At 36.4% G+C, this 27003-nt stretch overlaps 1 protein-coding gene across 7 annotated transcripts in view; it reads right to left on the bottom strand.

Annotated features, from left to right (window-relative positions):
• Window positions 1-527: 527 nt before the first annotated feature.
• INTU (inturned planar cell polarity protein) overlaps window positions 528-27003 on the bottom strand; it is an 82872-nt gene continuing 56396 nt past the window's right edge. For 3 of the 7 annotated variants that reach the window (XM_032333370.1, XM_032333373.1, XM_032333377.1), the window contains exons 8-16: window positions 24591-24780; window positions 22999-23052; window positions 16761-16823; window positions 15662-15883; window positions 14538-15020; window positions 12734-12831; window positions 9773-9962; window positions 6745-6902; window positions 2559-3803 (exon numbers count right to left, since the gene is read on the bottom strand). In XM_032333370.1, the coding sequence (XP_032189261.1) occupies window positions 3692-3803; window positions 6745-6902; window positions 9773-9962; window positions 12734-12831; window positions 14538-15020; window positions 15662-15883; window positions 16761-16823; window positions 22999-23052; window positions 24591-24780 (1570 nt within the window). In that variant the 3' untranslated portion in view covers window positions 2559-3691. Of the gene's footprint in view, window positions 2318-2558; window positions 3804-6744; window positions 6903-9772; window positions 9963-12733; window positions 12832-12856; window positions 13253-14537; window positions 15021-15661; window positions 15884-16760; window positions 16824-22998; window positions 23053-24590; window positions 24781-27003 lie in introns of those variants that run through there. The other 4 variants (XM_032333376.1, XM_032333371.1, XM_032333372.1 and 1 more) reach the window with 4 other exon arrangements.

The following is a 27003-nucleotide window of genomic DNA, read 5'->3' as shown; positions in this document are numbered from 1 at the left end:
TAAAGTACTTAAAAATGTAGATTTTTTTTTTTTTAGGCTTAAAAGCTATGGACCAGCTCTTTTTGATACATGGAGCTAAAATTATTTAACTAGCTGTATTTGCATTTTATTTACTGATTTAGGAAACAAAAAAAAATTCTGGTGATTTATATGTTGATATTAAAAGTAGAGAGTCTCAGAACCTTTGAGTTGTTCATTCTGGTTTCCTTAGAAATCAGCATGGTTAGTTTTCTCTCTCCGTTCAGGTCTAGGGTCATCTTAGCAACCTGCTCCCTGGCTACCCTATTTCTCACACTTCATATCCTATTTTCTTCCTTCACTTTTTTTCTTTAGCTTTTATCAATATATTTTACTTTTTTGTCTTATTAGTGGCCTGCCTTTCCCATGGGAACATCGGGTCCACGAAGGCCAGAATTTTTAGCTGTTTTGTTCACTGCTTTATCCCTGCATCCAGAACAGAGCTTGGCACGGAGTAGAAAGTCAATTATTTGTTGGATGAATGCATGAAAAGACAACATAACTGCAAGTAAACCTCCAAACCATCTTTATTAAAGACTATCAATATAAAAATAGCTTCAATTATATAGAATATAGAAATACAACTCTATAAAATTAAATTATTTTCACATAGTTTAGTGTATAAAGTTTTAGTAACATTTAATAATGTATTTTAAAATATCCAAAGTATACATCCTTGTTCTCAAAAGTGTTTAGTGTTGAATATTTTTCTCAGCTTCTTTCCAACATTTTGTACAGTAGCAAGTATGATTTAGCTGATACCTTGGTTTTTAACCAATGGATATATAATAATAATAAATGGTAGTAGTAGGTGGTAGTAGGAGTAAATAACACTTTCATAGCACATGATATGTGCACAATTTAGAGGGAACTTATACAGAAAACAAATAATTATTCACAATATTATTGTGAAGAATGTTCAAAGCAGACAAACCTAGTAAATTGGTTTTATGACTTTTCTCATTTGTGTCAGAAATATAAAAATCAGGCACTGCAAATTTACTATCTTGCCAGTATGCATCACCATCAACAGTTCCTTGGCACAAATAAGAAACTCTCCCTTGCTAAGTACAGTTCTCTAACCTGACAAAAAGAAACAAACTAAAGAACACTAAAGAAAGGAGAGGGAGGGGGGAAGGGTGGAAGGTGCAGAATCTAAAATGTAATTTTGGGGGGGGCAGCTAAAAGATGTATGATGGTGATAAAACAGTATTTGATATTTCAAAAAATGATAGTTCTATAATCTTTTGCATTTATAGTCTGGTAAAAGGGAACATTTACAGAATGCTAATAAAATTCAACTTAAGAATATTTCTATATCAGCTAAAGCACACCTCTGGGGTATTTACACTGTCATGTTGTCCCCTTTTATTTAATAAAGTGGCAGATAGGCACTCATTGGCTAAAAATTAAATTGATCTTTCAGAGGTGAATCTGAACATATTTGGAAAAATGGGCAGCTAGGTTTAGCTACAATGCTTACTTCAATATCCATTTAGAGATAACCACAATGTTTGGTTTTATTTCTTAAAAATTCAATGTCTCAAAAAAATGCAACATCTCTGCAACATGGACATTAAAGTATGTATCTACGGTATAGCAAATGATTTTCTATTATTAAGACAAGTAGTCTATTTTGTCTTTTTATTTTTGTTATTGAGTGGTGGTCTCAAGATGTTTTGACACCAGGAAAGTGGTTCAAAAGACCAAAATTTCATTAATTGAAACAAAAAAAGTCCCTTGTAATAAAAACCCCAGTTTTCGTTCAGTCTGTTTGAAAATCTGAGGTAACTAACAGTTACATTTATTAATAAATCTTCGTACTGAAAATAGCTAATGGTGTTTCGGGGGACATGTTAAGAAATTTAAGACATTTAATAAATACTTTTAAACAAAGTGCCTTATTGCCCATATATGTAGCAAGCAGAGCTAAGGCAGTGTTGAGAGTCTATCTACCATTCTGACCAATATTGTGATCTTAAACTGAGGATATTTCAAGCTGTTTTGTACATTTCAAGAACCGAAGTTTGTTTCTCTGATTTAAATGCTAGAGTTAAGGCCCACAAATCACTAACAGGACAAATACAGTGGTTTGCATTTTAAATACCTGGGTGAAAATCTCTTAAGATGATTATACAGAGGTAACAGTGTTTCTTCGAAGACCAAATGCTTCAAAGGGTGCAATCACTGCATTTTACAGTTAGTTCTAACCCCGAGGGCTCATGTTCCAGGTGTCTGAGGAGGCAGTAGAGACTAACTTTAGATGTGTTGGCATAATTCCCCTTCTAAAGCTTAAGTCCTGAAAAAGAAAAAAACCCAGTATTGTAGTCTTGGGGGCATCTGAGACTTCAGGACGATCCACTAGGTAAATGTTAATTAAAAATACAGGGGTGCCTGGATGGCTCAGTGGGTTAAGCCTCTGCCCTCGGCTCGGGTCATGATCTCAGCGTCCTCGGATGGAGGCCCGAATTGGGCTCTCTGCTCAGCGGGGAGCCTGCTTCCCCCTCTATCTCTGCCTGCTGCTCTGCCTACTTGTGACCTCTCTCTCTGTGTCAAATAAGTAAATAAAATTTTAAAAAATACAGTATTTGTTATGTTTTTCCTTCTTTCTCAATCCACCAAATTCTCATAGCCAAAGAAAATTCTTATCCTATTAGTTTTGATTCTCTACTAAGGGTCAAGTAAACTATTGTTCATTAACCTAATTTCCTTTGGGAAAACCCACTACATAACAAACCATATTTATAAGGCAAAAATTAGTATTTAACAGAAGTCACCGTAGGATTTCTTTCACCCAACTTTTTCAGTGTTTTTAACATGATCAGGTTTTTAAAAAAGATTTACATAGAGCTGTCCTGAAATTCAAGAACTATATAAAATGTGTGTGCATACCTGAATATATCTCAATAAAAAGAAAAATAATAAAATTTTATGTACAAATAGTTTGAAAACTATATCCTAGCCAAAACAGAGCTGACCCGAAAGAGTACACAAAATCAAATAAATAGAAAAATAAGTTTAATTTTCAGTCCTCAGTTCTTTTATCCCATGGTGAGGTATCTACTAAAACAGTTAAACTAAAGCAAAGTATTTGATGTAATAAGGAATCAGTACTTGGACATGACAAATTTAGGTACTGAGCAGTAGGCAAAAAGAAAAAAAAACTGCACATTTTACTTAAGAGGGACTTCAGAGGTCTCAATACAGTCATCTCATTTGTAATGAAAATTCTGAACTCAGAGAGGTACAAAAACTTGCTCACGGTCCCAGCACTAATTAGTTAGAGGACCTGATCACATCCTCCCGATTTTGTGATTCTTTTACCAGATATCATTATTAGTCTTGAAAATAATATGCAACGTATGAATTGCATATTCTTTCAAGATAAATATGTCCTCTATTAATTTTATATAAAACACTTCACATTATTTCAAACTAGTCAATAAATTAACATTATATACCAAAATGGAAATAACAATCTCTTCAAGTCTCACAATATGACATAAGATTAGTGCATCAAATCCAAGAGCATATCATCTCAATATTTAACAATATTATCTTCAAAACTGAACAGTTAAGAGAGGCTAACCCATATCTTCTTGTATATGTGTGTCAGCAATTCTAATACCGTTCAATGTTCTGTGCACAGTTGCCATGCATCAAGAAAACACAGCTACAAGGTTAATCCAAAGAACAATTTAAAAGCCATTTCTATGGCAATTTCTGTGACTGAATCATGAAAACAGACATAAAGTTCTTGAAGTTTGGGATGAAGAAAGAGTCTCCTGTAGAGGAAAAGAACACGCTCATTTCAGAAATTCAAAAAACTCCAACCTTTCAATTTATTTTATTTTATTTTACTTTCTGACAGAATTCATAGTGAAATAAAAGCCACTAATCTAAATCTATAGTAAGGGGAAATACAGTTAGATTTATTTTTAAATAAATAATGCCTTAGGTCAATTGTTTTTATTTTTCCAGAGCAAAATAGCCTATTTTATCAATATATATATTACCATATACCTTAGTTTTAAAATATTAAATTTAGTCATTATTATTAAAATAAAGCCAAATGTGTTACCATCATTAAGTACAATAGCTATTAAACATGGTCATTTACTTTCTAAATGTTAATTATTATTAAAACATTATATGAGGGCCCAGTCAGTTAAGTGTCTGCCTTTGGCTCACAGGTCACACTCCCAGGGTCCTGGGATCGAGTCCCTCACTGAGCTCCCTGCTGAGCCGGGAGCCTGCTTCTCCTACTCCTCCTCGCTTTGTGCTCTCTGTCACTACCTCTCTCTCAAACAAATAAATAAAATCTTAAAACAAAACAAAACAAAACAACAACAACAAAACATTTTATGATTGTTCTTTTTGTAGATAATACTTAACTGGAAATACCACTAAGACTTTATTTAATTTTTTTAAAGAGTTAAAATTTTTATATATTTAGTCAGTAATAGTATAGATAAATCAGACAGTTTAAATCAGGTATATTTTATCTGACTTCCTTAAATTCCTGTATTCTATATAGATCTGCATTATAATTCAATACCTCTTGATTCTTCCTAGTCCAATTGTGAATGTAGTTAAGGCTCTGCTATACACCTGTATGTATGCCTAACTGTTTTTATCTCTATTTTCTCTCTGTCCACACCAGGGACACTTTGCTGCTCCCAGCTCAATCTTCCAATAGCACAGCTCTGATCACACTACACAGACTTGAACTTGTGCTGATGTTCCTTCCAAGCTTGGTTGGGTACACATCACAATCACAAAGAGCTTACCACTACCTTAGATTCTGTTGGCAGGTCTGGGGTGGGCCAAAGGCATCTCTTGATTTTAATAAGTGACTCTGATGATTCTAAATCTCATGGACCAACACACAGGATTACTGCTTTGGATAACGTTTGTTATATAGTTCAGTACTGCATGGTAGGTATCTAGTAACATTGGTCTCACCTAACTCTGTCCTTTCCTCCACCAATTCTTTAACCCAATTCAAAGAACCTTCAGTGCCTCAACATTTCCCTCAAAATTAAATTCCTTAGTAAGGAATTGAAGGCTCTCTACAGTGGCCCTAACTTAGCTTTCCTACCTGATCTTCCATTTTATCTTTGCCTCTGTCACTCCCTTACCATCCTGGCAAATCAGTCTACTTAACTGCCCTGCCTTATGATTTCCCTTGTTTCAGTCTTTGTTCATCCCATCCTTTTCCTAGAATGTTCTATCCAAATCTAATTCATTTTCAAACCAGATCAAATGGAATCTATAAGCCTTCCTACATAATCCCAATGTAGATTTTTATCCCTTCCTCAGAACTCCCATAGCATTTGGTTGTATCAACTCATTTATTCAATCTATCTAAAAAAACTCTATCCAGAAATACATACATGTCTGAGCATATTTCTTATTTTTTCTGGTGAGTATAGGACCATGAATGCAATGACTATGACTTTATGTTTGCCTTATGTATGCCTCCCACCACCATATTTTGTCAAGCACAACTCCATTTATTAAATTGTGATGTATTTATCAAGTGACTATGTGCCAGGTGCTGTTGCAGTTACCAGTGATGGACAAGACAGATCCAATTCCTGACCTCATAAAGCCTAACTTCCTAGTGAAGGGGAGAAAGACCATAAACAAACAAGAAAATAATAATAGTAGCCACTTTAATGCAGGAAAGAGATTCTGGATTCTCTTTTTGAGGCTAGCACTGATCTGAATATCAAGGAACCAGACACCCAAAGTTAAGAAGCTGAACATTTCACACAGGGACTGTAGGAATAAGATTCAACGGATGCCAGTGTGGCTGTGCACAGTGGATGGAGACGGAAATGACAAAAGGCGGAAAGAGGTGGGCAAGGGCTACGGTCAGGCAGCCTCTTGTAGTTGGTAGACTGGGGTGGGGGGAAGGAGAGGAAGAGGTAAAGCAAGGAGACAGGGAAGAAAAGAGGGCAGGAGGGACGGAAGGAAAGCAATAGCATTAAAATTGTGGAGTCCTTATCTTTTAGTGTATCACTACGATAATGTTATAAGGGTACTGAATCAGCCTTTTATTTTAATAGAAAAAAGCCTTGGCAGTCCGAGAAAGACAAATACCACACAATTTCACTCACATGTAGACATTAAGAAGCAAAACAAAGAAAAAGAGACAAACCCAAAGCCAGATTCTTAAATACAGAGAACAAACTGGTGGTTACTAGAGGGAAGGTGGGTGGTGGGAATAGGTGAAATATGTGGTAGGGTTAAGGAATGCACTTAAGGAGTAATCTATAGAATTGCAGAATCATTATATTGTACAGCTGAGACTGTACAATATAATAATAGAACACTGTATGTGAATTATTCTTGAATCTAAAAGTAAATTTTAAAAACGAAAAAGTAAGAAGAGAAAGACTTGAGAGGAATTTAAAGGAGATACTTAGTAAATAAAATAAAAATTCTAAAATGTATTAAAATATTATAGTTGTTAGAGGGGCACCTGGCTGGCTCAGTTAGAAGAGCATGAAAGTTGATCTTGGAGTCATTCATGAGTTCCACACTGTGTGTAGAGATTACATACATACACACATACATACATACTTGCCTAAAAATATATATTACAGTTAGATTAATAATTCCATGCCTACATTTTAAAATGCTTTTCTCTTTTACCATTTTTCTTTCAATTTTTTAACATTTTACTTCCCTTTCAAATCCTTTTCTTCCCCCACTTACCCTACTACCCAGTAGGCCATAACTGGTGGTGCTTTTCTCTGATCCGTCCACTTTTCAGGTGAGCACTCAAACAACACACCATGTTCTTTCACAGGGTTAAGAGAAGATACAGAATTTGTAGAACTTGAATGATCTCCACGATTTAGTGCCTTCTTTTTCTGTAAATTAATATGTATTATTATTAACTGGTATTACTAATGTTACTTTAAAATGTTTTCCCATACAGATTTGAATTGGCTACTTAAGTGCCTGGAATGACATTGTTCTGGTCTGTGGGAAAATTTCTATTCTTCCTCATACTTAGTTTAAATACCGTCTCCTAAAAGAGATTTCATGGATACAGTGTCCTTAAAGTCTCCCAGAAAACATTTGTTTGTAGCCCTGTATTATTAGTCTTTACATTAATTACGTTAGTAGTTTGTAGGTCTGTCTTCCCCAGTAGATTATATGCTTTTTCCAGGCCAGAGACCAAATGGTGTTCATCTTTGTGTGTTTTGAAGCAGCAGAGGCTAGTACATAAGGAGATGCTTAATAAATAGATTAAAAGTGAGTAGGTTACTAAATTCATAGATGATTCTGTAATAAAATGAAAACACATATACTTAAAACAGTATGTCTCTTCCTTTCGTGCATCCCCTTTAAGTTACCCGTTGATTAAATTATTAGCAAAACAATGAGTCATTTGGATTAAAAAGACTTTTTATAAGGCTAAAACTTAGTGGAGTGACTCTGGATTCTTATCTTTCTCTCAAAACCCTTATCTAATCCGTCAACAAATCATTTTTGCTCACCCTCCAGAATCCAGAAACCACTATCATTCTTTGCTTTGAGAAGTTCCATAGCCTCCTGACTGGTCTCTGCTTCCACCCTCTACCCTACAGCGCTTGTTCCTCATACAGTAGTAGCCTGAGTGATCCTTTCAAAAATGTAGGATCCTGTCCTTCCTCTACCCAGAACTGTCCCAAGAGCTTCCCATCTCCTTCAGAACAAACCCCAAAGCCCTTCAATCTATCAGGCCATGCGCGATCTGGCCCTGCTAACCTTTGCCATGTCAACTCCTAGCACTCTCCTCCCCTCCAGCTCGAGCATTCTCAGTCACTCCTACTTCTGCAGCTTTGCACTCGAATTTGTTTTCCCTGTCTGGAAGCCCTGCCTCCAGCCGGCTACTTAACGTGCTTCCTTCTTCACTTCATCAGGTCCTTGTTCAAATACTATCCTATCTTACTATTCCTCTTGAAACTTACCTACCTGACATATTGTAACTACTTGCTAGTTCATAAGTCTTCCCCTTGAGAATACAGACTTTGATAAAGTAGGCAGTTAGTCAGATGTGGGCTGGAGGAAAAGGTGGTGATAAACAGGGGACACTTTAGAAGCCTGAGGACAGGGACACCTGGGTGGCTCAGTCGGTTAAGCGTCTGCCTTTGGCTCAGGTCATGATTCCAGGGTTCTGGGATAAAGTCCTACACTGGGCTCCTTGCTCAGCAGGGAGTCTGCTTCTCTTTCCCTTTCTGCCTCTCCCCCTGCTTGTGCTCTCTCTCTCTCTGACAAATAAATAAAATCTTTAATTAAAAAAAAAAAAAAAAAAAAAAAAAAGGAACCTGAGGACACAACATCCTGACTTTTTGGCTTTTAACATCCTGGCCTAAATTAAGGCTTCCAATAGCCCTGGGTTGACAGACCAAGAGTCATGTGTGGAGAACCACTGCCCCAGGGTAATAAATAGCTTCATTAGAGTATATTTAGATTGTTCTTTCAATGCCCCTCCATGGAAGAAGATGACCATGATCTTAAGAGCCTGCTTAAGATTCTCTCTCTCCTTCTCCTGGTACCCCACCCCCAGTTTGTGTGCTCTCTCTCAAGAAAGAAAGAAAGAAAATTTTTAAAAATCCTACAAAACACAGAATTTTATTGCTAAATGAATTCTAATAAGACATAATTCAGGCCACTTACTTTATAGCTGAGGAAATAGGAAGAATCCAGGCTCAGTATAAAATTCCTCATTCCCAGCCCAATATTCTTCTACGTTTAAACCCAAGTTCTTCACAATTTTAACATTTTTTTTTTCTTTTGAGAGAGAGAGAGAGAGACAGACAGAGTGAGAGCAAAAGGAGGGGGAGCAGCAGAGGGAGAGAGAGAAGCAGACTTCCTGCTGAGCAGGGAGCCCAATGTGAGGCTCGATCCCAGGACCCCAAGGTCATGACCTCAGCTGAAGGCAGACGCTTAACTGACTGAGCCAGCCACCCAAGTCCCCCCAATTTTAGCATTCTTCTTTTTAATTTTTTTTTTCAAATTTAGCATTCCTAACACACATATTGCTATATACGTTTCAATCATCTTCAGAAGGGTGTTTTGTTTTTTGGTTTTGGCTCTGCGATGTTTGACCACTGACAAATAAACTTCTGTATGTTTATCCCTTTCAAGAAATCAACACATACTTTTCCTTGCCATTAAGATAATCTAGTTGATTTTTTAATTACATATAACATTATTACTTATGCAGAGGTAAAATATTAAATGAAACTTCATCCTGGATTAAAAAGCAAGCAAGAAATAAATCAAGTGGCTAAAAGATTTGCAACAGTATTGTGTCTATCGCTGTACCTTACCCTATTATGTTACAAAACACCTTATACTACTGACAGAATACTTAAAGAATTATCAGACTTAACAACTGGTAGATACTACTGTCCGAGCAATGGCTGACTCGCAGATAATAAATATAGAGGCCAATTTAAATTATAAACTACCACATTCTACTTTGCCATAGAAAAAAACACAGGTCCACCATTTTTTGGAATAGTATTCCAGGGCATTAAAATCAGTTATTATGAAACAAAGCTTTTAAGTTAAATATTGTGAGTATAATCCTTTTGGCCCTCAAGTTAGATTGTATACTCTAATTAGACTGGGTGACTGCTAAAAAAAATTAAAATAAAAACTGTCATTGTTGGACATACTGATTAAAGAGCTTTTAGAGAGAATATTTAGAGATCTGTAAACAAAATTGACAAAACTATATTTATACCTCTTCTACCAATGTCTTTTGGAAAATTGCACGAATGGAGAGACAACACTGATGGAAATTCTTTATTAGTTGAGGGTGGATAGAACCACTTAGCTGTGCCACCTCTTCATGGGTCGGAGTAATAAAGATCCCTTGCACAGTTTCTAAGGCAACATAGTGGAAAAGTGTGTTCTCAGGACCAGATGTTAATCTTGAAAAGAAGAAAAGAAAAAAACAAGAAAAAAGAGAAAAGATATTTAAACAAACTTAAAAAATATTGCTTCATTTTGAACGTTGTAGACTCCAAACTTTTATCTACAGTATAATATTGGCAATGTAATCAGGGCAGGAAAACTAGGCCAAACATCTAAGTCCCATTTTCTTCTTAACTAGAATACAGGCTAGGGCTATTATCAATTCCTTAATGGAGGCAAATATCACATGGGAGGCGAGGATAAATACACACCAATTGCAAACAATTGTTCCTTTGCTAAACAACCCAAATTGGCTAAACCCCTCTTTCTCCATAGTTGGTAATAAATTATCAGCTCCTTTCTGGTTCAGATACCTACAAGTCATAAATAAGGTATCGGTCTAGAGTTGACCACGTATAAGAACACCTTCCAACAAAATAAACATATTTAAATTAGTAGCCTAACAGTCCAACTGATGATCCTGAAGAAAAATAAAATTATTATTACCAACTGCAAAGTGGGTTAATATTCTGGAACACTATGGCATTTACTTGTATTCTACTACTCCTCATTAGTCTTCCTTCCCTTCCATGTTCTCTTACTATTTTCATTTCTCTATTCTTCTTTTCCATCTTTAGGTCTCAGACATGCCAGGAGAATCTACATATACTGCTTATTTCTACCAGTGGTAAGAAGAGCTAAAGAAAAACAATAACAGCAACAACAACATCATAATAGTTATCATATATTCAGTGCCCTCTCTGTGCCAGGGAAGTGCTACAACATACCTTAGTCTTAATGTTCATAATGACCCTTTGAGATGTTCAATAGTATTACTACCCTCATTTTTTTTTTTAAAAGATTTTATTTATTTATTTGACAGAGAGAGATCACAAGTAGGCAGAGAGAGGCAGAGAGAGGAAGGGAAGCAGGCTCCCTGCCTAGCAGAGAGCCCCATATGGGGCTCGATCCCAGGACCCTGGGATCATGACCTGAGCTGAAGGCAGAGATTTTAACCCACTGAGCCACCCAGGTGCCCCTACTACCCTCATTTTAACTATGAGGGAATCAATCTTCAGGGATCTCAGATTACCTGGCTTGCCTGAGGTCACAAAGCTAAGTGGCTGAGTTTAGTTAACTCTGAAGCTTCCACCACTAAACCTTGCCTTTTTCCTCTTCATCCATAACTTTTTTTTTTTTTTAAAGATTTTATTTATTCATTAGAGAGAGAGAGAGAGAGATCACAAGTAAGCAGACATGCAGGCAGAGAGAGAGGGGGAAGCAGGCTCCCTGCTCAGCAGAGAGCCCAGTGTGGGACTCATCACAGGAACCTGAGATCATGACCTGAGTGGAAGGCAGAGGTTTAACCTGCTGAGCCACCCACCCAGACGCCCCCTGATTAGCAATCTTTAAGCATATGGACTGCAATTCTGTATTTGCATCTCAAACACTCGAGCTGTCCCCATTCTAATTCTAATATCTATTTGAAAGAAATCCCTCCAGTTTTTATTTTCCTTTTCCCCCAGTCTCAAGCACAGGACAAAGAAAAGGCATATTTCAGCTCTTACCAGCCTACAGCCTGCCCTGATCACCCATGTTAGTTCTACTTCTATTAAACTGTTAATTAGGCTGCATGATCAGAATAATTTCTCCTTCTTATTGACTTATGGCCTTGGTTCTCTTTTAAAACCAGGGACAGACAGAGAAGGAGATCATCTATAAATTTTTCTCATCTATAAATCTGAACTTACTATAAGACATTTCAAAGATTAAGGTCATAGTGTTGAAGTTTTTTGTATAATTTTTATTTGTACATGTTTGCTTGTCCAGATAAAAGTGTGCAGTTGAGTTTGTTACATACTAATTGATCCTGACAGATCTGCTTGTCATCACCTAATAGCTGCACAAGAAGTGAATATGTAACATTTCATATTTTAATAATTAGACAATTTAAATTGCTGAAAATGCTCCCCTTACTCAGTTCCTTTTTCTTCAGAATTCTCTACTTAATGTAAGTTTGAGGTTTCATCTCTTTTCGAAAGTGAGAGACTCTCAGAGATATGCAGCAAGCAAGTTTATTAGGGAGAACCTTGGGGAACACCACCTGTGGCACAAAGTGTGCAGGAAGCAGGATTGAGCGAAGGAGAAGCCGCAATCAAAACAAAGGTCTTCACAGATACCTCCTGGAACTCTGAAGCTTGGATGGCCTTTTAGAGTTGTCTTGAATTTAGGCAAAGGGCCAAGTCTTTATATTCACTTATCTATTAGCCACTGGATGTGGGCTATTCCCAGGGAGATACTATAATCTTGGATGAGTCAATAAACTTCCAAACACAGCAAGGCCAGGGAGGGAAAACTGTGTGTAGTTAACACTCATTACCCCCACCCCCGCCAACCACCAACACTGGGCAGGAGTACCCTGGGCTACGGAGTATCTGGGGAGCAGACCACAGAATCCACTAAGGTCTAAAAATGTAAATACAATAATTTAAAAATATACACACCCAAAAGGGAGGTTACCCATTGAAAGGAGATAAAAGGAGCTTTCACAGTTCGAAACATTACTCTGTTTTTTTAATCTTTTGTAATAGGAGTACATGTTTCCTATACGTGTAATGAAAAACATTAGTGAATTAGCATAGATATTACCTTTAATAATGTAAGATATATCATAATTACATTTTTGAATTAAATCTCTATATGGTATGGATTTGTACTTTCTTACTGTAAAACTTTCTTAAAGACACAATGTTTAAGTGAAAAAGAATATTATAAGGAAGTTTCTTACTTCATTGTGTTATATATTTCCAGGTCTTTTTCTGAAAGGTTCTTTTTCAAGTTCCCCAAATGAAATGGATTTGGAAGACTAACCTTCTTTTTAGTGACCTGAAAAATACAGTTAAGTAGATCAGTTTGTATCTAAGAATGGAATCAAACAGCAGAAATAGTGTAAAAACTGATAATCCTTTTAAGAGAACTACTTACTATTTTGCAAAGTTTCCTTTAAATATTTTTGATGCTAACTTGTACCTCTTGCTTTGTACCTTATACATCCTTTGTACTTGTACCTCCTTTGCTAACAGTGACCTCGGGACCATGTCTTAGGACAAGATAGTTCTTCCTGAAAACTTACCAGAGCCATTATCAAGTTTTGTTATGTTTTATATGTATATGTACTTATCTCCTTCTCTAGACTTGTACTTCTCACAGGCATGGGCTGTGTCTTATCCATCTTTGTATCTCCTCTGTTTAGCATGGCCCTTGGCACATAGTAGGTGTTCAATCAAGTTTGTTGAATGGCTCAATCCTAGGGATTAATTCAATCTCTCTTAGGAACTATTCATGGTTCTTTAAATCTATTACCTCCTAAATTATGTTTCCTACCAATTTCACTGACCGGATAATGAATATAGTAAGAATTTATTTCCTAAATACATCTACCTAAGCTCCCAAGAGTTCTGCATTGTTTGGAACTAGAAGATGGAATCTATGGCTATTTATGCCATGACACTCAGAATCTCAGATCTTATTTGTGCCCCTTCTCAGATTCCTCCTTTTTTATGTTTTGTTTGGCATTGCCTCCAACAACCCAAATAAGAGTTTCAAAAATGTTTTGAAAGAGAAGCATCATTAGAATAAGCATAACATCCCCCAGTGTGGTTACTTTGATGATCATTTGGATATATTATGGTATTTTCGTGGAGAAAAAAATGGAAAAATGATAAAAATAAACAACCTGAAAACTGAACATTCTCTTTATTTTATAATCACATTTTAAATTCTTGACTATGGAGACCAGACCTTCACAGAGGCAGGTAAAAACAAAACAAAATAAAACAAAAAACTCCTATAAAAATCTGTAGAATAACATATACACACAAATATTTACAAGTATACACTTACATGTATTTTTTACAATTATATACTTATATATAAGTTTCTGATTTTCTTTTTGTTTCTGCTGAATATTTTATTGGTTATTTAGCCAGACCAGCCCTCTAAAATCCCCCACAACTAGGAAAAAGATAATGCAGTAGTTTTCCTATTAAAGTCAAATTTGCTTATAGTAAAATCCCCCACAACTAGGATGTTTTCACTTAACACTGTGAATACGGAAGGAAGATGAACAGGGAAAGCAGGATTAAGCAATTTTCCTACTTGTAAGTAGTGTCAAGCAGCTGTCCTGGATGCTACTATTTTATTACTTGATATTTTTTTCTCTTTTTGGTTCCAAATCACTGGTTTGCCAACAGTAACCAAAACAACCAGTAGTTCAAATGAAGAATGATCCCAACATTAAATTAAAAATTTTCTTGCATTTTTAAAATAAGAACTGGAGGGTGCCTGGGTGGCTCAGTGGGTTAAGCCTCTGCCTTCGGCTCGGGTCATGATCTCAGGGTCCTGGGATTGAGTCCCACATCGGGCTCTCTGCTCAGCAGGGAGCCTGCTTCCCCTTCTCTCTCTCTGCCTGCCTCCCTGCCTACTTGTGATTTTTCTCTCTCCATCAAATAAATAAATAACATCTTAAATAAAATAAAATAAGAACTGGCAAGACAGCTTAGCTCAATGTACACACTTGAATGAACACACACCTTAAGCAAGGCCCCACTTTCCTCCGAACCATCAGAGCCCCGAGATTCTCTTTGCTTCCATATGGCATCTGGTGTAGTATGGGGGCTCAGGCCAATGCCTTCTCCACCTTCACAGCCATTGTCAGATCCTCCACTGCTTCGAGAAGGGCTGGGCTTACGTGCTTTTAAGGAATAGTCACCAAAAAGAATTCTTCTGCATGTTGGAGAGGTTGCTACCTTGGAAGTACCTGGTAGCCTACTGAGGATAGGTGAGGTCGTCAAACTATCTAATTTTTCATGTGATCCAGTAAGGAACCAGTCAGCACAAGACAAACAGGGGCTGGGAGAAGCTGTTAGCTGTTCACTGATGCGACAATCTATTCCTCCCAGTTGGTGAAGGGTTGTTTTGACCTGATCCACATAAATACAGTCGGGTCCAGGATTCCCAATAGCTTTGGATGAGCAGCCTCCAGATTCTAATAGCACACATAACATATAGTGCTTCTATAAGAAAAGAATATTAATAGAGCTTTAGCTACATGAAAATGTTTATATGTAGCATGCATGTACACATTTATGAATACTAACAACATATGGCATAATCATATGATTTTTAAAAACTCCTCTTTCCCTTTATTAGTTATTTTCAGTGCTGCTTGACTGTCCTTGAAAACAAATCTTCAATCAGATTGCCTTCTCCTGGTATACCATCAACTACTACTTTTTGGCGCATGTCACAAGGTAGCTTTCAAAGAGCCACAATTATTGGAAGTCCTTTTATTTACAATCCCATGTTTATTCTCATTCTATATCCTTTTCATGTCTCTATTTCCCAAGACAAACAAGAGGATAAAACCACTATAGAAATATGAACAAAAGATCTTAAGGACCTGATAAAATCTTATTCTGGGTTTCATTAATTAATTTCTCCACAAGCATTAAAGGGATGCAAAAGAAAAGGAATAAGGGACAAATAACATTTTCTTGAATACTGGTATCTGAAATGCTCATAATTTTAAATTATTATGTTTGTTTGAGTATATATTTAGATAGTAAATGGCCAAAAAACCCCTCAAATGGCCAAAACACACACACACACACACACACACACACACACACACACACAGAAACCAAGGTAAACTTACCAAGCCAACTATTAGCAAAAAATATCTCCCTTCAGGTTCCTGAAAGACTTCAGTGTTTGAGTCTGTAGAAGGTTGGAGGTGATGTCGAGGAAACACCTCTCTCCATATAACCAACTGACCAATTCTTTGTTTTGCTGCTAAAGGCAGTAGGCAGTAGTGGCGACAGTATACAGCAATATCAATAAGATCATCTTTAGGCAAATGACTGCATATCAAATAACCCTTGAATTTAACCACAAAGAACAAAAGTCAACTAGTGATATAAAGCAATAATGCCATATTTCTAAGAGTTTCATAGGTACTTCAGTTGGCTTAAAATATTCCAGTTTCAAATGGAATAGATACGGTAAAGATAAATTTTTTTTTCCTGAAGTCAATTAGAGATCCAGGATTTATGAAAAGTCAAGTCTACAACAGATAGATTTTAGAGCAAAACCAGATCACCTGAGTAACATAAGCCCGAGTGTTTGGCAACATTAGAAAAGAACTGAATTCTGAGGATGGAAAGTGGAGGAGAGAAGCAAAAGCAAGAGGTAAGGTGAGGAGAGACCTAGTTTTCACTGTGTACCCTGCTGTTTTGTCAGATTCTTTTTTAGATAGGTTTTAAATTGTGTTTAACAATCTTGAAATATGAAAATACTTAAATTCATTTGATGCTTAATTTGCTGTATATGGAAGTCAACTAATTGTTAGATCTACTAAAAAGATACAGGGTTATGTTGAAGATAAGAAAAAAGTACACTCACTGCTGTAAAAAGAAATCATTAAAATATTGCTTTTCTCTCTTACACATTTGGTTCCTTGAGTATTGTTTCTCCTTTACACATCCACAAATGCTTTAGATCAGGTTAGATCAGTTTGCTTTAGATCATTTACATCAGAAATATTTATTGTATTTGTAAATATGTAGGTACCAGTATCTTGGTTTTTGTTGTTGTTGTTGTTGTTGCTTTTTTTTAAAGACCTTAATCTAATAGTAACAAGTTTCAAAGGAAAAGTAAGAAATGTATTTTCATGTTTGTAGAAGTTTGAGAAAATTTGTTTTAGGTCTGTTCATATAGCAGTTGGACATTTATAAAAATTTCAAGTTTCAACCTACCTTGTAAAATAGAGAAGACCCTAAAATTGTATACAGCCGCCTCATGTCATAGTAATCCTCAGACTGGGGAAGAAAAACCACAGTAGATTTATATTCTGTTTTTTCATGATAAAAAACATCTTAGTTAAGCTACAATGGTTAAAATGGCAATTACATTGTTTAGTAACTGAACTTTTCATACTGCCTTCTTTAGAAATGAATATACGAGGGTATTAGAAAGAAAGATAATGTGCATGAATTTGTGATGGAAAACAATTTTATTTTTTAATCTTTTATGATACTGTTGATTAGAGATATCTAAGAACAGAACATATGATTAGTTACTACAGGAGGGATTGAAACAAGTCTATCAAGGCAAAAAGCTTCTACTATATATCATCTAAAATATCCCATATTACCAAATAATTTTTTTTAAGATTATTTATTTATTTATTTGACAGACAGAGATCACAGGTAGGCAGAGAGGCAGGCAGAGAGAGAGGAAGGGAAGCAGGGGCCCTGCTGAGCAGAGAGCCCAACGCGGGGCTCGATCCTAGGACCCTGAGATCACCACCTCAGCAGAAGGCAGAGGCTTTAACCCACTGAGCCACTCGGGTGCCCCCAAATAATATTTTTAAAGGTATAATTTGATAAAACCTATTTGGGAACAACTGATTAGTATATATATATATATATATATATATATATATATATATATATAAAATACACAAAGCCTTTGAGTAATTTCAGTTCCAAAAATCTACAGAAATGCTCAAACAGGATAATCAAGACTTTTGTATAAAAAGTTAGTAGCAGAACCATTTGTAAAAGGCAAAAACTGGAGAGTGCCACAATGGAGAATGGTTAACAAAATTAGGTACGTTCACACTATAGACTATCATAGGTCTGTTAAAAAAACAAGGTTGATCTATATGAGCAGGCACAAAAGGTTTTAGGGTATACTGTTGAGCAAAGACTGCAAGCTACAGAACAAAATATTCATTATGATCTAATTTTTTTTTTAAAGATTTTATTTATTTATTTGACAGAGAGAGATCACAAGTAGGCAGAGAGGCAGGCAGAGATAGAGAGAGAGAGGGAAGCAGGATGCCCGCTGAGCAGAGAGCCCGATGTGGGGCTCGATCCCAGGACCCTGAGATTATGACCTGAGCTGAAGGAAGTGGCTTAACCCATTGAGCCACCCAGGCGCCCCTATGATCTAATTTTTTAAAAAGAAGAGCATCCTCAATGATATACATGTACGTGTATACACATGTGCTGGTTTGTGTGTACCTATGAGTATAGAAAAAAGAATATGTTTCTTATGGAAGAATATGTTTCAAACTGTAAGAAAAGTTAAATTAGAGATAGATCGGGGGGGGGTGATGAAGAGGGAGGACATTTGTTTTTATAACCATGCTTACATTTTACCCAATTATGCATGTATTACTTTAATAATCTTAAAAAAAAACCCAAAACAATGAAACCTAAAAAAACCTAAAAAACGAGGGGCGCCTGGGTGGCTCAGTGGGTTAAAGCCTCTGCTTTCGGCTTGGGTCATGATCCCAGAGTCCTGGGATTGAGCCCCGCATTGGGATCTCTACTCAGCAGGGAGCCTGCTTCCTCTTCTCTCTCTGCCTGCCTCTTTGCCTACTTGTGATCTCTGTCTGTCAAATAAATAAATAAAATATTTAAAAAAAAACAAAAAAACTAAAAAACGAGAAAAAACCTAAATCTTTCTCATCCAAACAATGTGAAACATTCATACAATGGAATACTACTGAGGAGTAAAAGGGACTAAACTATAGATGCATACAGTGGCGTGAATGAATCTCAAATGAACTATGCTAACTGAACTAAGTCAGGCCCCTCAAAATTATCTATTATCTAATTCAGTTTATAGGGCATTCCAGAAGAGGTAAAACCCATGGGGACAAAAACAAATCAGTATTTGCCAAGGGCTGGAGGTAGGTAGGGAGAGGGACTGACTACAAAGGGGCACATAATTATTTACCAAATATAAATTATACCCTAATAATAATTTTAAAAACTGAAGAAAACAAAATTAGGATGTAAGATTAAATCTTAAATCTAATTTCACAGAAAGTTTAGAATAAATCCTTATTTTCATTTTTTAAGGTAAAATTCATTGTGAATTGTTCTGCAAGCTTTAAAAAAAGATATTTTTATTTAATTGATAGTTGGGCTTGGGGGAAGGGTAGAGAGAGAGGAGAGAATCCTCAGGCTGACTCCACCATGAGCAAGGAGCCCAATGCGGGGCTTGATCTCAGGGCCTTGGGATCATGACCTGAGCCAAAACCCAGAGCTGGCCACTTAACCAACTGAGCCACCCAGGTGCCCCTGTTCTGCCAATTTTGACAAATGTGCATAGTTATGTTAAGTGTCATCAACATCAAGATATATAACAATTCCATCAACACTCTTGCCAAATTTTTCACTGGGTAGTATTTCCTTGCATGAACATACCACAATTTGCCTATCAAGACACTGAGGGACACTTGAGTTACTTGAATTTTTTCCAGTTTTTGGCTATCACAAATGAAGCTGTTATGAATGTTTGTGTAGAGGTCTTGTATTGACATAGGCTTTCATTACTCTGGGGTAATTAGAAGAACAGAATAGCTGAATCATACGGTGGTTGTATATTTAGGTTATTAAGAAACTGCAAACTGTTTTCCAAAGTAGTTGTACCATCTGACATTCTCAATTTATCAGTTTTCTTCCTTCTTTATATATGTTGTATCCAAGGAATCCCAATAGAACTTTTTCTAACCACAGAAAATATTGTTAGTTCCAATGTTCATTATGATGTTACATAAACCAGGAATTAGACTTTTAATGAAACCTATTAGATTTAAGTTCCTAAAACCTGGAATTTTTAATACTTTAAGCTGTTCCTAATGCTTCGTGTCTATCTAAACATTCTCCATCAGTGAAAAGATTTATGACCTATGAAGAGTTCACCATGTTTAAGTTTCCATTATTTTTACAAACAAAATATGCTTCCATTTGCTCAGGATCTTAGTTAAGACTAAACTGTTCTTGGGGCACCTGGGTGGCTTAGTGGGTTAAGGGTCTGCCTTCGGCTCAGATTGTGATACTGGCATCCTAGGATGGAGTCCCGGGGAGCTTGCTTCTCCTTCTCCCTCTGCTGCTCCCCCTGTTTGTGTTCTCTCACTCTCTCTTCCTGTCAAATAAAAAACTACTGATTGAAACAAAAAAACAAACAAAAAAAAGAAAAGAAAAAACTAAGCTACTCTTTGAAGCAATCAAGATTTCACCAGCAAGCTTATGATCCAGCCCTCACTGTTTCTACATCTAATTTCCCATTTACTTTTTTTTTTTTTTTAAGGATTTATCTATTTATTTGAGAGAGAGCAAGTAAGCATACAAACGGAGGTGAGGGGCACAGGGAAAGAGAATCCTCAAGCAGACTCCCTGCTGAGTGGAGCCCAAAGTAGGGCTCCATCCCAGCACCCTAAGATCATGACCTGAGCTGAAATCAGGTCACTTAACCAACTTAGCTACCCACTGCCCCCACCATTTACTTTTAAAAGTAAATGGGGCGCCTGGGTGGCTCAGTGGCTCAGAGCCTCTGCCTTTGTCTCAGGTCATGGTCCCGGGGTCCTGGGATCGAGCCCCACATTGGGCTCTCTACTCAGCAGGGAGCCTGCTTCCTCCTCTCTCTCTCTTCCTGCCTTTCTGCTACTTGTAATCTCTGTCAAATAAATAAATACAATCTTAAAATAACAAAAACAAAAAGAACTTTTCTTCTTTCTTTAAAGTAGACTCCATGCCCCACATGGAGCCCAATGTGGGGCTTGAACTCAAGACCCTGAGATAACACCTGAGCTGAGATCAAGAGTTGGACGCTAACTGACTGAGCCACCCAGGTCCCTGTTAAAAGAACTTTCCTTACTGAAAATTTTAGCACATACAAAAACAGAATTGTATAATTAGGCCTTATGTGCACACCATCACCCAGCTTCAAGACCAGCACATGGCTAATCCTGTCTCATCAATATCCCTCTCTTTCTTCCCTTTCCCTGCTGAATTATTTCAAAACCAGTAATAGATGTTATATGATTTGACCTACAAATACTTCAGAGTATATATCTCTAAAACAGAAGGGTTTAGAAAAAACAAAAATATATATATATAATACCATTACCACATCAAAAGAATTATTCTCACCTAATATCCAGTTATCAATGTTACATTTCCTTGATTGTTTCAAAGAAGTTTTGAAAAAATTTATCTGTTTGAATCAGGACCCAAGTAAGGACCCATATATTAAAATTGGTTGATATATTTCTTAAGTCTCTTGTAACTGATAGGCTCTCTTATTTTCTCCCTGTTCCCTTTTATTTGTTGAAGAAATTGTCTTATTGTGTTTTATAGTCTGGATTTTGATGATTATAATATCCCTCCCCCAAATGGGGTCATTTAACAAGTCCCTTTGTCCCTAGTATTTCCTATATAGTGGTAGTTAGATCTCGAGACCTCATCAAGTATATCTGATAGAAAATTTGTGTGCTTCCACCATGAGCCACATACTACCTGGCTGTCTTTCTTTTCATGATGTTAAAAACTACTTAGGAGCGGCGCCTGGGTGGCTCAGTGAATTAAAGCCTCTGCCTTCGGCTCAGGTCATGATATTAGGGTCCTGGGATTGAGCCCCACGTCAGGCTCTCTGCTCAGCAGGGAGTCTGCTTCCCTCTCTCTCTCTGCCAGCCTCTCTGCCTACTTGTGATCTTTAGAAAACAGATGATCTGGGACGCCTGGGTGGCTCAGTTGGTTAAGCAGCTGCCTTTGGCTCAGGTCATGATCCCAGGATCCTGGGTTGGAGTCCCACATCGGTCTCCTTGCTGTACAGGGAGCCTGCTTCTCCCTCTGCCTCTGCCTGCCTCTCTGTCTGCCTGTGCTCGCTCGCTCACTCTCTCTCCCTCTGTCTCTGACAAATAAATAAATAAATAAAATCTTAAAAAAAAAAAAAAGAAGAAAACTGATGATCTTTGCTTAGACCTATTAATTCATTGAGAAGATTGCAATATGATAATATTCCAGTTCTGTCATCCTTTCTTGGTATGTTAAATAGAATACTTCTGTAAAGAGAACTCCCCCTCATCTCTTTTTGGTAACCTTGAGGTATGGTTCAGATAGGAAGGGCAGATAAATGTTTGTTTCTTTCTCTTTGTTATCAGTTTTCACAGTAATGAATTGGTTCCCTCGCATCTTCCAAAGTTGACCAAGAAGTTTCTTTTTTTCTTGGGTACAATTATGAATTCATGGACTTCAACATATCTGATGGGTTTCAATCTACTGCAGTTATTACATTTACAAATGCTCAAGTGGGAGCCTCTTCAAGTTGTCTCTTAATTACTTGAACCCTACTATTAACTCCAGCATATTTTTAAAAAATATTTTATTTATTTATTTGACAGAGAGAGAGACAGCGAGACAGGGAACACTAGCAGGGGGAGTGGGAGAGGGAGAAGCTGGCTTCCCGCCCAGCAGGGAGCCTGATGTGGGGTTAGGACCCTGGGATCATGAATTGAGCCAAAGGCAGGCGCTTAATGACCAAGCCACCCAGGGACCCCATAGCAGCATTTCTTAAAGCTTTCTGGATTTCTGAAATAATAAGATGTTGCCAGGTTTATCTAGTATATTTTTAGCCCCAAATCCGCAATCAGCTATTTCTCTTAGGAGTCTTGGTTTCTTTTAGTAAGAAGTATTATTTATGTACCATAGCCTGGGTGCTAATGGCATTCATCACCACTGGGATGATCACTATTTCTAGGCCTTTTTACTGGACAGAGCTAGGAGATCGATCTATCTACCTATCTATCTATCTATATTAAATATATATATTAAAGATTTAAAAAAATACTGGTACTCCCAACTGAAAATTATATCAATAGGGTTTTTGCTTACTTTAGTATTACAATTCAGTTATTTACTTTACTTTAACATTAATGTGTGTCCTTTCTCTCAAAGCCCAGTTCTTAAAGATTCTAAGTGCAATTAATCATCATGTATACCTTATGAACAAATACTTTCAACTGAGTGAAAAATTTTAAGGCAAGCAAAATAGATTCTGTTCATGTCAAAATAGAGACCCAATGCTACATATTTCAAGATTATTACATGCTCATTTGAAAAATATTTGGAATAATGGCTGATTTATAAAATATCAAATCAACATTGAGCCTTTCCTAAAATTCATTAGTTCTCTCACCAGTTCTGCAAAATCTGCAGCCTCCAAGTCATTCAATGCTGTGTCTAGTTCCATCTATGTGAAAAGAAAAAAAAAGTAACACAAACCATTTAACTCGTATCAGTTATTATTTAGTAATGGCCTCATAAAAGTGCTTAATAATTAGTTGAAGAATTGAGTAAGTATATTTCTCTTTTGTGATATTTAAGAAATGTCCCCCAATAGAACATGTTACTATTAAGCTTTGGAATTACAGAAAAATATTTATTTAACATACATTTTTCAGTTAAATCTTGATTATTATGAGATTTATTTATTTATTTATTTATTTATTATGGGCTTTAAGATGAGCTTTATTCTGTATTCAATGCAAAATAATTTCTGGGGTTCAAAAACTGCTTTCCAGTTTTGAGTTGGAAAATTTTTGAAACTATTAAAATTCTTAAGAGGAAAATAATCAATCTTAATGTACTCAAACTATTTTGAGGGTTTTTTCTCCCCTCTATTTCCTATATATTTCTCAGCAGTTAGATTCTTTGAAAATATCAACATTCTTCCCTGTGTCTTTCCTATGTTCTATATAAAAGGACCCTTAATCTTTATTTATGGATTAAAACATGAAGGCAAGCATTCCCCTGGAATCTGGCACAGTTTAGCTTCCCTACAGAGTTATTAGGAAAATCTTACTTAGGATTTAGCTTTTGTTTCTATGGAAATTGCCTGAACTCTTTCATGTATTTGTTCCTCCATGAAGCATTCCAAATTTGAAAACAGAATAAATTTAATCTGTAGTTTAATTTGTAATGTGTATATATAAGCTGAAAACTATTGGTAATTAAAGCTTGCATCATATGCGTGATTTGTGGGGGAAAAAAAGATATCCTTTTTTTTTTCTTTTCCTTTTTCTTTAAAGGCCAGGGCACTCTCTGCAGGACTATTTCACAAACTGTGTCTTACTGAGATAACTAAAGCTTTGGAAACATTAGTCATGCCTTTCAATACTTTTCACACACTGTGACTTATTACTCATTTGTGACTTACATTTTTCTGCATCTAGCAAATATTTCATGTACTCTTTTTTTTGGGCTATGGTTTCTCTTGTGAAAAACTAAAGGACAAAAAGAAAAGTATCTACTTGTGAATTTTGATCTCACAAATGTTAATGTTTACAGGTTGCTATTTCCACTACTGAACTCTATAGGCTAATGCACAAAGTTACTAAAATTGTTCCTTCACATTCCTTAAGACAACAAGCAAAGTGTCTTTTCTCTTAAATTAGTCCAGTGTACTGTAGGAAAAATGACATTAAAAAAAAAAAGAGAGAACATCTGAACAAACAAAAGCAAAACACACCACATAACAATGATTTCTGAAAAGTATTTTAAGTATGGAAAATGCTTAAATGTTAAAGTAAGGTAAGAGAACTAATTTCTATCTAGAGAAAAGTATTTCTCTTTCTAAGTTCACTGTACTAGATCTCCTATTTAATTAACCAATGGCTTCTTTTAACTCTTACCCACAATCCTGAAAATAACAAAAAGTCCAAAAAGGAGAGAAGATAAAAAATTACAAGGCAACTGGTTCTGATTTTTATTTATGACTCCCGAGATTACCTTGATTTCCCGTGGAAGTGTGAGCCATCGAACTCCAGGGAGGCCGTCTAAAAGCACTGCGCTGGAAGCATCATATTGTTGTGCACTCAGACTGGTACCAGAATGTAGTTTAGCAGGGTGAAGTGCTCTTTGAAAGAACAAGTTGAAAAAATGATCCAAGCGAGGAACATTCTCAACCTGGCAAAAGGCACTGAAGAAACAAGAGCTGTAAGTCAGAACAACATGTGAAATGGTGGTTATCTACATGCTCCTAAGAAGACTAGATCTTTCCCAACTTACATAGGCTCTCTTCCTCACTCCTCTCCCTTATGAAGAATTACTGCTATAATGTTACTGATGGAATGCAAGAAGTTTATCCTGTCAGGGACGCCTGGGTGGCTCAGTTGGTTGGAGGACTGCCTTCGGCTCAGGTCATGATCCCGGAGTGCCGGGATCGAGTCCCACATCAGGCTCCCAGCTCCATGGGGAGTCTGCTTCGCTCTCTGACCTTCTCCTCGCTCATGCTCTCTCTCACTGTCTCTCTCTCAAATAAATAAATAAAATCTTTAAAAAAAAAAAAAAAAAGAAGTTCATCCTGTCAATATTTTTTACCCAAAAACCTACTTTCAAATATACAGAGTAGATGATATTATGGGAGAACCACAGGGCTAACACAAATGGTCTATCTACGACAGAATGAGCTGAAGTACACTTTGTGGGGGAAAAAAAAAAGTAAGTTGCTTTTACCTTATCTCTTAGCCATTTAAACTCCCAATACCTTTCAGGCAAGATGGAATAATAAAGAGAGTTAGAGTTTTGTAACCGAACATATCTGACTTTGACTCTTATCACTCATTGCTTTTAGTAGGTAGGTATCTCAGGAAAATCATCTAACCTTTCTCTGAACTTTTGTTCCCATCTCTAAAAATGGGGATAATACAACCTGATTCACATGTGAAGTACCTAGTAAATAAGTACTTATTATACTTATTACTTATTGAATACAGAAAGCACATAATTAGCCTAAGTAATTTTCCCCTATTCACTAATGAAGGCAACACTATTGAAGAACTCAAAGAGAGGGAGGAAGGGGAGACAGACTAAACATTTGTTTTTAGCCATGCAAAAATAATAGAGCATTGCCTGCATCCTTTCATTGGAATAGCCTGCTGGATAATACGATAACTATTATATGTGCCGTTAATACATCAGAATAATACTCATGGATTCATTCAACAAACAGCTTAAGTGCCAACTGTGTTCTAGGCACTGTTCTCACTGCTGGAGGTACAGTAGTAAAAATATCAAGACAAAAGACACAGTCTCTGTTTCTGTGGAGCTCACATTTTAATGGAGAAAGACAACAAATGAACAAACAGTAAAAACATGAACTCGTACAAAGGGCCATACAGAGAATAGGATCATGTGAATGGGTGATGTGACAGATCAAAAGCTGGGGAAGAGTCTTTGAGAATGGGCATTTAAGCTGAGATCCCAATGTCAAGAAGATCCAGTGAGAGGAAAAAGCACAAATGCTGACAAACTTGGGCAGGGTACCCACAGAAGAGCAGAGAGGGGTGGGTGCGGTTTGAGATCTGAATCAGAAAGGTATGTAGGAGCCAGATTATAATGTAAAAAGATCATTTTAACTGCAGTTGAAAATTTATTAAAGTGGCAAGGAAACCATTTAGATTACTGTAGTAGTGAGAGATGCTGGTGACTGGACAGGGTTAACAGTGAAGATGTAAAGAAATGAATGGATTTGAGATATGTTTTAAAGACAGACTGTTTAGAATTTGCTGATAGTTTGGCTAGGAATAGTGAAGGAAACATATCTTTGATCAAAACACTAAATTTTGCGAATATATAATCAATCTTCCGTGCCTTATAGGGAACTAACTAGCTTACAACTTAAAAAAAAATAAGTCTTTGGACTTTTTAGTCTTATAATTTTTCATAATGTGCTTTTAATATCTTTCATAATTAGAAAAAAACTTATTAAAAATTGCTACAAAATGACTACTAACAGCATCTTGGATCCATACTGCTTCTTGGTCTTAAGAACTAATGGATCTTCACATTTATATTCTTAGTTTGCCTTTCAAATTCTCAACAGAACAAGGAAATACTAAAATTTACTGCCAATTTGGTGATATTTCCAAGTAAATGGAAGCTAAATTTCAAAATGAAATTCACAGAAATTAAGTGTCCCCCTGCCCCTAACCTAGTCCGCTGCAACTTGCAGAACAATCCTGACTAATTGTCTTAAAGTATGGAATTCATTGCAGAAATTTAATTTTTTATTATCTCTGGTTTTATAAAAATATAAAGCTTTAATTAAGGCAAAACAAAGCAAGGTTTGCTTACCCAGTGTGAATTTAAGGAGGTGGTTTACAACCATATCTTTACTCTTTATTGATTAAAAATTTCCTTA

This window comes from Mustela erminea, chromosome 2 (assembly GCF_009829155.1).
Source record: "Mustela erminea isolate mMusErm1 chromosome 2, mMusErm1.Pri, whole genome shotgun sequence".
In the NCBI taxonomy this organism is placed as follows: domain Eukaryota; kingdom Metazoa; phylum Chordata; class Mammalia; order Carnivora; family Mustelidae; genus Mustela; species Mustela erminea.
The sequence above is the reverse complement of the archived record's forward strand: the minus strand, read 5'-3'. Positions and strand labels throughout refer to the sequence as shown.